This window comes from Neltuma alba, unplaced genomic scaffold (genome assembly GCF_004799145.2).
Source record: "Neltuma alba isolate B1F8T4 unplaced genomic scaffold, ASM479914v2 tig00011430_pilon, whole genome shotgun sequence".
Lineage (NCBI taxonomy): Eukaryota > Viridiplantae > Streptophyta > Magnoliopsida > Fabales > Fabaceae > Neltuma > Neltuma alba.
This window is the reverse complement of record NW_021636113.1, coordinates 46,188-58,463: the sequence shown is the minus strand read 5'-3', so window position 1 is coordinate 58,463 and position 12,276 is coordinate 46,188. Positions and strand designations below refer to the sequence as shown.

The 12,276-nt window shown below is 33.5% G+C and overlaps 2 protein-coding genes across 2 annotated transcripts; one reads left to right on the top strand and one right to left on the bottom strand.

The window, feature by feature from the left end:
• Window positions 1-7,133: 7,133 nt before the first annotated feature.
• LOC114713541 (uncharacterized) lies at window positions 7,134-8,003 on the top strand. The gene has a single exon (XM_028898215.1). The coding sequence runs from the start codon at window positions 7,206-7,208 to the stop codon at window positions 7,713-7,715; it is 510 nt and encodes a 169-aa protein (XP_028754048.1). The 5' UTR covers window positions 7,134-7,205; the 3' UTR covers window positions 7,716-8,003.
• Window positions 8,004-8,403: 400 nt separating this feature from the next.
• LOC114713540 (sugar transport protein 7) lies at window positions 8,404-11,955 on the bottom strand. The gene is made up of 4 exons (XM_028898214.1): window positions 11,563-11,955; window positions 11,146-11,465; window positions 10,438-11,064; window positions 8,404-9,046 (listed from the first exon to the last, which is right to left on the bottom strand). The coding sequence occupies exons 1-4, from the start codon at window positions 11,708-11,710 to the stop codon at window positions 8,624-8,626; spliced, it is 1,518 nt and encodes a 505-aa protein (XP_028754047.1). The 5' UTR covers window positions 11,711-11,955; the 3' UTR covers window positions 8,404-8,623.
• Between the last annotated feature and the right edge of the window lie 321 nt (window positions 11,956-12,276).

Genomic DNA, 12,276 nt, shown 5'->3' with positions numbered 1-12,276 from the left:
CTGCTTCTGAGTTTGAATATCAGTTCCAGAAAAATTTATTCTTAAATCAAGTGTAATTTATTTCAAGTCTTTTTACCATGTGATATTCACTGTATTCATGTTTGTTGAAACATTATTTTCAAAGCTATAGTTCATTTTGCAGGTCAATATTATGGTGTACTATTAATGGGGACAAAAAGCATATGAAGGGAATATTACTATAGCATATGACTCCGGCTTAGGGAAGTAAGATGAATAGAAATTCCATATGCATTGATCTACATGCAGTAACAGGTATAATCAGAAAGTTTTATTTTTTGGTGACTTAACGGAGAAGATGAGCCAGGAGAATATATAAAACCAAGTACATTTAGACAAATACACAAGCCAAGCTTTTAACAATTGAAATGACAGGAGCAGGTGGCTGCAAGGGAACATATAAAAACAACATTGCTTTGTGAAACTGTGATATAAAGTAGAGTTTCCTTTTCTTTTTTTCCCCCCTCTTTAAATTATGATGGGAACTGCCTTTGTCCCTTTACATGTATGAAAATATTAACGTTTTGATGCTTTAATTAACACTTTCGGCTAAATTGGAATAGCTAGCAATCCTGTCAGTCCGTCACATAATAATTTTTAACCAAAAAAAAAAAAGTAGATATTTTTGTTTATGCAGTTAACTATAAACACTGCATATGATACTCATAACTCTCAATCTTATCTCTAACTTAATGATATCTGGTTTAACAGTATGTCAGTCTTATTTCAGAAGTTAAAAGCATTAAAGGAGGCATGATGATGGCACGTGCAATAGCAAACAACAACTCAAAGGGCATCCTCAGAGTCTGAATAATCTTGTGAGTGACTCTTTTCATGAAACAAGTGAGATAGAGAATGCTCCAAAATACCGGTCACTGTTTCTATAAGCAGACAAATGTTACGACGATAACTTTAAATATTGTCTGTTCCATGAAGTTATGAGGAACAGTGTTTTGTGCTTTTCCATTGGATTCAGTTGCCTTTCTGAGACTTTCACAGTGATCCCGTGACTACTAATGTACATTACAGCTTCATCAGTCTCCAGGAAACCACACAAGGCCCTTGATTTTATCCAAATTTTAAGAGTCATCTATAATTTGAAACTGATATAATATGTTGTGCCAGAACTGTAGAATGTCCAAGATAGTTGAACAAATAACCTTTTTTCGTGTCCTCATCTAGCAATCTAGTTAGCGTATAGTACGTTATCCTCGAGATAGATGTGCTTAAATATGATGTTCAAATCCTTCATCATACATAATCTCTTATTTGCTCAATCAAAATCCTCCACTGGAATTGCCATTTTGCCTTCTTAATCAACTTCTAAATGAATTTTTCATCCCAACAAAGCTTAAGTTTAGAACTTTGACTCAGTCAAATCGGAAAAGATCAATCTCTTTCAAAGACAGTCTATAGTTCGAATACTTTGTAAAAGGGCAAAATGTGGTGGCTTCTCATTAATCCGAAGTTTGATGCAGCATGAATCTTAGTATTCCTTTTACTTACGGTCCCTTAATAATAGGGAAAATTTTGACGAATTAACATAAAGTTTATCAAAAATCAAAAGGCAAAATACTGAGTGGATCCAAAGTTTGGATCAAAAAAGTAAAGAGAAGTAAGGAAAAAAATAACATGTTCCAATTTTGTAAGATTAATATGCCATCCTTGTATTCTTATTTTTGTTTATTAACTAACATGACGATGATGTACCTCATAAAATCCAAAATGGTATAAATTGAATATTAAAAAAAAAAAAGGGAGAATCCCTCAAAGTAAGATGCCCGCGAAATGATTGGAGCATAAAGTATTAGAGAGTGGAAATTTCCCCAAACAAACGTTAGAAAAAAGAGGATGAGGAAAGTGAAGAGCAGAGACCGTGTGGCCTGGGGCTCTTCAACTTCACATCTTTTTAAGATTGCGGTAAAGAAAAAGCAAAATTGGATGGGTTGATTGGATTGATCTCTTTCTCCATTTGGGGTCTAATTTAAAAAGACCATTGCTTTTGTATGCAAAAATTTATACTTGACTTCTATTATCAACCAAGTTAACTATGTCTTATTAAAATAAAAATAAAAGCAAAAGTATATATTTAGTAACCTAACTCTATACAATATTTTAATCTGGTCTTTTAACTTTATAAAATATTTTATTAAACATCTCACCCTGACTAACATTGTTATTTTAAGAAATTAAGTTTATATTTTAGCATTTGTCATTTAAAATGTTAACGTCGACATGTTTTTGTTAACCAAACTAATAGAGCAAGAGTTAGAAGACTAAAAAAATCACTTATATAAAACTAAAGAGACTAAAATAAAACATTACACGAAGTTAAAAGATGGGTGCTTTTTCTAAAAATATAAGATTTATTCTCTCTCTCTCTCTCTTTTACAAGGCTCTTTTCAGAATTTTACTGTAGAAATTCCTGATAAATTACTAAACCGCATGGAGTACTTGTAATTGCATAAATCATTGCATTTAATTAAGGGTAGAATTCAGAAAAATGAAAAAAAATCAACCAACTTCAGCTATGTCCTTAGAATTTGTAAATTTTAAAACCGAGTCTTATAATTGAGTATTTTATATTGCACATAACTAGGAGTACAAGGAGCTGGTGAAGCAATGGGGAAGAGAATTGTAGTTGGAAGGCAGACGAGAGAGACAGTCAAAATAATTGAAAGTTGGATGAAAGGATAAGCATGTGGAAACAATTAGGCAGGTAAGGTAAGAGTGGGATTGCTTAAAAAGCTAAAGAGTCTGGTCTTGTCAGCTGTCAAGAGGCCGATCATATATAAATATGGAGAGCTTTACATTTACTTTATCAAAAAAAAAAATATTAATATTTGATCGTTTGACCCAAATAAATTGTCCCTAGATTCTCCAATTAGTGGCCTCTCTCCCATTATTTTGGAATTTCATTGTTGTCATTTTTCATATAATTTTGTGATCTCTAAATTCTTTATAGTTTAATGTTATATTTAAATTATGTCATTTCTTATTATTATACATTAATTTTGTTATTGCTTCTATTTTTGTCTTTTTTGTGGGTTAATTTCGTTTGTAACAAAAATTGGCAAAAAAAAAATCCAAACTACGACAAAAATATTTAATATTTAATACTTTAATTTAGTTTCTAAATAAAATTTCTTGCTATTGGTTTAAAAGAAAAAAATTTCTTCTTGTTTTAGCTCAAAATCTTCCAAAAATAATGGCTTGATTTTTAGAGCTAGCAATGAAACATTTCATAATTTTTTATGACATTCAACCCTTGATTATGTGCTATTTAAATAAATTACTTTGGGATGCATTTACATATTTTTATAAGAAGTTCTTTTCTGAACATTCTAAAGCTGAATTTGATAAATTAATTGTAAATGACTTCTTCTATGCTCTTAAGTCTAAAGCATCATAGATAGCATGCGCATCATTTTGCTTTTCATGCCTAATCTCTTCTCTCTCTATTAGTCCAATCTTTCTCCTTATTCTTGCTTTTATTCTCCCTCTCTAATCTCTCTTATTATTTTTTCCTTCTCTATTTTTTTTATTATCTTTTTTGCCTTCCCGTCCTACATTAAGTGTTATCAGAATCAAGTTCATTTCTCTTTCACTGCATTCCAATTTACCAAGTGGTATCAAAACCAGGTTCATTTTTTATTTCAAAAATAGTTAATTGGACTGAAATTGATTATATGTGACAAGTAATGCAATGCAAACCTTTATTCAAAGTCATGCTAGAAAAGGTTAAGTGTCTATTAAATTTTGCTGCTTCCACTCCTTTTTGGTTGTTTCTTTGAAAATTTATCCCATTAACCCTTAAAGATGTGATTGAAGCTGAGTTATATGAGTCTCTTAAGGGATCAAATTTTCTAAAGCTTATATGCCAAACAAAAAACTTTGCACAAGTTCCAAAGTTAAGAAAATTACCATTCTTATCAGAGAAAGTGAGGCCTAATTATATTAGTTTTAGACCATCAACGTTAGCTTTTAAGGTAATATGACTGGAATTGCTTCTATAAATGGTCCCTGAAAACTCTATGTCTGTGGAAACATAAGGATATTGGGATGACCTACTTCTTGCAATTTGACATGTTGAACATTTTTAATAAAGTTGTTGCACATTTCTTCTAAAAGACAAATATTCTATTTTTATCTTGTACAATTTCTAACCCTAAAACCTAAATGTATGATTTCCTTCCTCTAACTATTTTTAATGAAAGTGTGATTCAAACCGTGCAAGCTATAATATCAAACTCTAAGAAAGAAATGCTAACCATTATGGCAAAAGATTAAGCTGATACCAAAAGCACATTCCATTTCCTTTAACTTAAAACAGACTTAGGCCCCCAATTTCCAATTACTTTAGTTGTTGTTTAGCCAAATAAATTCACACCCCCGAATTTGGGACATATCATTTTGTTCTTGTAGAGGAAATCTTGGGGTTTCAGGACGTGGGGCATTAATCTGTGATGATGCGGGACAGTGTGTTAGTGGTTTTGCTAAACAGGTGGGTTTTTATGATGCCTTTGAAACAAAGGCTTGGTGTGTGAAGAGAAGTCTGGAGCTTGCATGGGATTTGGGAGTTAAAAGGTTAGTGCTTGAGGTGGATTCAGAGGAGCTAGCGAAGAAATTGAAAGGGAAAGAGATTAAAGATAGTTTCTTGAGCAACTTAATCCAGGGTATCTTTGAGCTCTTGGTGAGACATTGGATGGTTAGGATTCATGTTGTTCAAAGAACTGCAAACTAATATGCTGATGCAATGACAAAACTCAGTTTTGTGAAATAGGATAGCTGGAGCCACATGGAGGATGTCTCTCCACTCTTAATGAAACTAGTGGAAAGTGATAGAGTTGCAGATGCAATCACGGATATGGACTGTGTAAGGCTAAATCCTGTTGATCCAGGTTGATGCTTTGACTTTTATTTTTGGGCTTGGGCTCTCTTTTCCAACCAAAAAAGAAAAAAAAAAAGAAATTTTAATAAGGGAAAATCCCAAAAAAGTGACTGTTGAATTTCAAAATGACAAATCAGTATTGGTTACTACACTTATAAAGAAAATGAATACACTTACAAAGCAAATAACAACATATTTTTGTAGTAATTCCTGATTTGTCATTTTAAAATTCAACAGTCACTTTTTTGGGATTTTCCCTTTTAATAACACATTAAGATAATCAAACCTTTTTTAATAACGTCTACATGTCATTAAATGTATTTTACTTTAAATCACCTAATAAGATAACTATCATTTTGTTCTAGTAAGTGAAAGTTTAATAACACATTAACACAATCAAACCTTTTTTTAATAACATCTACATGTTATTAAATGTACTTTACTTTAAATCACCCTAAAAAAATAAGATGAAGTGTGGTGAGTAATGAAGAATTCAAATTACATGTAGAAATGTGACGAGGGGAATGGATGGGGAGAAAGGGAAATGATTAGGAAGAAAAGTTAGCAAGATGCAAGCTTTTCTAGGGAAAATAGGCCCTTTGAATTAAGGTTGAATTCTAGATTACGATTACTTACTCAAAATATATGAATATTATAAAAGAAGAATGACATTTTATCCTAAAAAAAATTAAATTAATAAAAGTTATTTGTTTTTTGGTAAAAAATGAATTATAAATATCGATGCTGAGAGTTGCATTTAAAACTTAAAATATCTTATTTATAATTAAGACCTATGAATTTATATTATTTGAATTGATATTTGGAAGTTTTATTTGAAGAAGAATTTGTCAGGAATCTTATAATTAATTAAATTTTTTAGCACATAACTTGAAGAAGAAAATTCAATTGCAAAAAATTATAAAATACTCTTCAGGTCATAAATATAAAATCCTTATATTAGTGTGTATAAAGGTCTTATATTTAGGATCGGAGAAGTAAATTAAAAAGGATATATATGAGATTGAGAGTAGTCTCTCAATCTAGCCAACCCATTTTCCTATCAAAACATTGAATAAACCAATAGAGAAAAAACTCTTGCTAAAACCTAAAATAGGAGTAAATACAAAACGTCTAGTTTGAAAATATATATACAGACAAATGATATTGCTTTCTGAATATGGGAAAATCAATTTGGCATGCTATATTCGTTTTTTTTGTCATCCAAAAATGTTCCCCTCGCATTTTTTGCCAACCCATCACCATAGTACAGAATATTCCTTGCATTTTATTCCTAGTCACCAATTTTACTTTATTAATATGCAAAATACGCCTACTTTATATATATATATATATATATATCTTAGGACTGAAAAAATAACACAAAATATCAAGACACGAGAGATTTTTATTTGATTTTGCGTATATGTGAATTGAGATATTGAAATAGATAGTAATTCTGAAAGTAGCTTGTCGTTGTAGAAAGAAATTGCAATGGCAATTCACATTGACAACAAAATAATCTCCTAAGTAATTTAATTATGAGTTTTTTTTCAAGACAAAAACTAGTTTATTCGCTATTGTAATTGTTTTGCTTAATTTAAAGACACGTTATTCAAAAAAAAAAATTGATCCTCTATATAAATTTCATTTTTAATTTAGTCTCATAAAATTACTATGCTACCTTTGGTCATAATTATAAGACCCAGTTGACTAATTTGAAGAGATTAAGAAATTTAGTTAAGCTAGTTATTTATAATGAATATGTGTTATTTTTCCTAAAATATCCTTGCTAATCAAGTTTGTTATTTAAAACTATCATTATTATAAGGATTACTTTGGAAAAAAAAATACATTAATATGAGAGACAAAGTGGATTAGGGTCTTATATTTAGGACCAAAATAAAAGTCAAACAAGATCTTATATTAAGGATCGGAGGTAGTATATCAGTAGTATATTCTATTATTATTTAGTAGATAAAATAAAGAAATCAGTTTACACATATCACATTTTTTATAAGTTTGAACCCCATCTTCAAATCAATCGTTATCGATTTTATGTCCCGTAAATTATCTAAAATTAATAATGAATTATACTATGATTTAAGGAATGTGAATTGAAAATATCAATCATATGAAATTAAAAATATTTTATAATAAATAAAATATAATGTTCCTCCCAACAATCATCAGCTAATGTATAAACAGGATAACGAACTTACCAAGAACTTTAGGGGAGATCTCTCTGGCGAGAAGTACTGCTCAGAAATCTTCCACAGCTTTTCTTCGTTCTGTGTCAATGGGCACCGAAGTTTTTCGTTTACAAGCCAAGAGTATTCAACATCGCTTTCGCCGTGAAGCCTCCGCACCAGCCACGCTACGAAAAAGTTCTCAACGTAACTGTGGTTACCATAGTCGCCGGCGATTGCAAAGTCCGATCGCTGTTCAGGCCATGCACCATGATCGATGTCAGAGCCGCCTCTGCAATCAATCCCCGGGCCCAAACCTTGTCAAGGGTGACGTCAAAATCCTCAAGCGAGGCGAGAAGTTGATTTTTGATAGCGGGTGCTTAGCGGTCGGTGCTTCCAGTGAGAAGCATAGCGCGGAGGCCAAGAACGAGAAAGATCTCGATTTGGTCTTAGAATCGACGGATCGGCCGGGTCGGATCCCGGAGACGATGCAGAACCACGTTCAGGTTGATTCGGAAGTAGAGAAATATGCAGGACCCGCTTTTCATGCTTCGCCGTCTCCAAGTTTGGTTCCAGTCCCGCGGTTGCTGAGGAAGAAGCTACGACCATCAGTGACTTGATGGTTGTTTGTTCACAAGGTGTCAACAAGCTTCCTTCGGTTGTTGAGTGAGAACACGTGGTCAACTTGCAGGTTCTTTAGTTTTTGTTATAATTTGTGCTAGCTTACAGTTTTATAGACTCATAGGAAAGAAGCAAATTTGAGTAGTGAATTTGAGTTGTGCTCTTTTGTTTTCTTTAGGTCTTCATTTGTTGTAACTGGTTCTTTTGGGTGTGTGCATCATACTCATACCATATCAATGTATATTTGACGCTGATGTAATAAAAGAATTAGTTTGCTCCTTAGCTTTTATTTTATGCTGTGCAAATTCATGTCAAGTTTCTGCCTGAAACACGGTGCAAATTCATGCCCTTCTTTCTTCTGTCTGATCAGCGCATAATCTGAGTTTTAGGATTTGTTAGAAGATTTACTATGAAGACTCAATGTGTATTTTGGTATACATGATAGTAGAGAGAAATTGTATTTGAATTCTGTAGAATGGACTCTTCAAGCTGCGTCAGATGAGTCCATGGAAGTTTTTATTCCATCATCTTGGGGATGCAGTTTCGATTCTTTAGGCAGAATCTTTTTCCAGAACTAGTGTCTTCTCCACATAAATGACATGTTTTCTTGTGCCTGATCAGTATAGGGGTGTTTGAATGGAACCCAAATCATGATTTCAAAAGTGATTTTACAATATACGAAGTAAATATGTGAATGAGTTTGTTTCGATTTGTAAAAAACTACTTTTTAAAAGTACTTTTCTCAAATGCCAAACACCCCAGAAGAAGATTTACTGTGAAAAGTCAATGTGTACTTTGGTATACATGACAGTAGATAGAAATTGTCTCTGAATTCTACAGAATAAAAATCAAGCTACATCATATGAGTCATGGAACTGATGGAAGTATTCATTTTAGCATCTTGGGACTAAACTTGTGATTCTGCAGGCAGAATCTTTTTCCAGAACCAGTGTCTTCTCCACATAAGTGACATCTCTTCAATGGGGATTCCCTTAGTTTCAGGTAAGAAGAGGAAAACAAAGAGAGTCATTAATGAAATCCAGCCAGCAAAGAAGAGGAAGATCCCAAACCTCATAGCACAGAGGAGGGAAAGGAAGGCCTGAGCAACTATGAAAGTGAACAGAAGGTTTACAGCAACTGTGATGCTCTGGCCTGCTGATCTGATCTCCAATGGAAATATCTCACTTGGGACTGTCCAACCAAGTGGGCCCCATGACCATCCAAAAGCCAACACAAACAGACAGATCACAACCACAACCCATACTGAATAGCTTTTGGACAGATGTTGGTCAGCCCCGAACTTGATCCCCAGGATTATGGCCACAATTATCTGTTCATGGGAAATTCTGGGAGTCAATAACAATTAACTGCACATTTGCGGGATCTTCTTGTAAAGCTTATCAAACAGTTCTAAGAGTCTTTGCTTTTGTAGATTGTACCATTTCTAGAGAACTTCAGATCCCATTGTAGGATATCTGGTTATCTTACGAAAAAGATACACTGACTTGTAAGTAGACATGATCCTGGATCAGATTTTCCTAACAACTAGTCAGCTCACGGAAATAGCTTACTATCTTCCTCCCTCTTTAATATAAAAAATAGTTTAACATTTTGATCATACCCAATCCAATTTGTTTTTTATATTTATTAATTTTTTTTCAAAATAGTCTTTATATGAATTTCATATGTTAAAGATCGCATCAAATGGTAGTTTTAGTTAATACACTTGGATAGTAAGAATATTTTAGAAAATATAATACTTATTTATTACGAATAACTAACTTAACTAATTTTTTTAATTTACTTAAATTAATTAATTAGTTTTTATATTAAAGATAAGAAGGAGTATAAAAAAATTAGGCCCGGGCCCTGTCTGTTACTTTTTTTGTCTGCTTGCTTGCAAAAAAAAGTAAAATGATAATTGAGTCATTCGTTTGGCCCCAAGAAAACAAACAAAAACTGAGTTGTGTTTCCAAGGCTCACACGACCAGGGCGACCTTAAGAGACTATTAAGACTAAAATTTTGTTGGCTGAGTCTTCTCTTTCCTCCTCTTTTTTTTTTTTTGGCCAATTGCTAAAGAAACAAGTCTTGAAGGAGGCATGAAAATGGCTGAATCTTCTCTTTTCCCTTGTTTTTTTTAATTTGCTAAAGAAAATATTTTAGAAGGAGGCATGAAAATTACTATCTGAAGTATTAGAAAGAAACATGTTTAAATTATTGAAAGGAAATTTTTATCAGGCTTTTCAATACTTTTATATTTTTTTAAAAAAATTATCTTAATTTTGAAAATTATTAAATCTTGATTAGTACGATAATATGCAATTCAATCATAATATCAGTCTCTCATTATATTAATGATAAACAGTCAATAATTTAAATTGTGACCATTAATATTTACGTAAAAAAATTAATATTTAATAATAAAAATGTACTGATTCTTTATTTTTAAAAAAACTTATTATTTTCCATATATATTGCAAAGGTCTTGTAAAATCAAAAATACTATTAATATGGGATAATAATTTAAATTATAAACAAATACTCCCTTCAATCCAGATAATTTTATTGATAAGATACATTTAAAATATCTGAAATTTTAACAAAGAATTTTATTATATGCTATCAGCTTAATTAATAAAAATACAGGCAAATAACAAGTGGATATTCGTTGGCAACCAAAAAAAAAAAAACAAGGGATATTCATTTTCATTGATTGGTACCTGACACGTGATCATCTGCACCCCACCGCCGATAAGCAAAGGTCGTCTTCCCAATCTATCTACTGTAGCAATCGAAATGAAGGTTGAGAGAGCAAGAACGCCACCGGTCGACGCCGACGAGTACAGTGACGCGTCTCTGGCGAACCCCATACTCTGAAATAACACCGGAGCATAGAACAGAATCGTATTGATGCCCGTCAGAATCTGAAACGCCGGCATGAAGATGGCCATCACCAACTCTGGCCTGTACTTCCTTTCCAGAATGTTCCGATAAGGGTGTTTCACGGACTCTGCAAACTCGCTTGCTTCGATCATATCTTGAAACTCTGCTTCAACATCCTTCGTCCCTCTGATTCTTTCCAGAAGTTTTCTTCCTTTCTCTTTTAATCCTCGTTCTATTAAGCTGTTTGGTGTATCAGGAAGGAATATCCCTCCTACCGTCATCAAAAGAGCTGGCACTGCTGCTAACCCTAGAGACAGCCTCCATCCCCATGGTCTAATCTTCTGTGTTCCATAATTTACCATGTTTGCTGTAAAAATCCCAAACGTTGTCGCTACCTGAAACATCATGTTCAGACCTCCTCGCAGGTGGGTCGGTGCCATCTCTGACAAATACAGAGGAATAGCCTTCAAAGCAAAGGTTGTATTAGAATGTGTGAAATGTGAAGATATTCTGTGTAGAGGAAGAAGAAGCTGATATTTATATACCTGATTTCCGAATCCAATGCCAACACCGAGCATGATTCGACCCAAGAGGAGCATTGCGAGATTAACAGCTGAGGCGTTGAGAGCTGAACCAATGAGGAAGCTGATACCACCGGCGATTATACTGACTCGCCGTCCGTACTTTCTAGTGACCGGAGAAGCCATGAGAGATGCAACTAAACCAGCTATGTAAAGAGAAGAGGTGAATGCTGAAAGGCCTTGATTGTTGTACTTGCAGTAGTTGTTCTCTTGTGCGTGCCCCTTGTTTCTGTACACTGTGGGGAAGAAATCCTCAAGGAAATCATCCATGGAAGTAACCCCACCTGCAAATCAGATATTGAATTCAATTTCCTTCCATTTTAACTTCAAGCAATAACAATGAAAATTGAGAATCAGAACTCAGAAGGAGCAAGAAGGAACCTGAGATTCCAATATCGTAGCCGAAGAGGGAACCACCGGTGGCAGCAACAATACAAGCAATGACCACATAAGTTGTAACTCTGCCTTTGTACTGATTTGCCCTCTCTTTGGCCACACCACCGCCTCCTGCAAAAGACCCTCCTGCCATGTCCACAAATTCTCTTCTTTTTAGCTTCTCAGTTCTCAGGGACAACACTGCTTAAATACCTGAGGCAGCTTTGAAGGAGAGAGCTTTAAGTTTGTGTGTTCGGAAATGGATTATTTAGACGCTGCTACCAAGTTGATTCGGGTCAGAAAGGGCAGAAGAATGAGACGAACATCTTTAAATTCTGTCATTTAATGTCAGTTTCAGAAAGCAGCCGGTAGTGTTCAAAGTCAAACTGCGAGTTCCTTGCAACTTGCGTTACTATACAAATACGATTATTAATATTATACCACTGGCATTGCGACAAGGGGCATCCCCTGGTAAATTTTTATGGATACGTGTGTGTGTGCGCATATTTCAATGGCTAAAATATTTATAATGTTAGTTTCTTCTTCTTCTTCTTATTTTTTTCCCCGTCTGACTCAAGGAATCCGATCTGACGTGAGGAGTATAAAGTAAAACTAAATGTTTGTGTTTGTATTTGAGAAGTAAATACTCATTTATGTTGATGCTTATTATTCTTTTTTCTTTTTTTTTTTTTACCTGAGTTGATGCTTATTATTCGGCAT

Bases quoted from the DNA above. Each gene is read 5' to 3' on its own strand.
- LOC114713541 (XM_028898215.1), top strand. From the start codon at position 7,206: ATGGGCACCGAAGTTTTTCGTTTACAAGCCAAGAGTATTCAACATCGC.
- LOC114713540 (XM_028898214.1), bottom strand. From the start codon at position 11,710: ATGGCAGGAGGGTCTTTTGCAGGAGGCGGTGGTGTGGCCAAAGAGAGG. The intron at 11,466-11,562 runs GTTCCTTCTTGC...TCTGATTTGCAG, and splicing joins CTACGATATTGGAATCTCAG to GTGGGGTTACTTCCATGGAT. The intron at 11,065-11,145 runs GTATATAAATAT...TTTGCTTTGAAG, and splicing joins GCATTGGATTCGGAAATCAG to GCTATTCCTCTGTATTTGTC.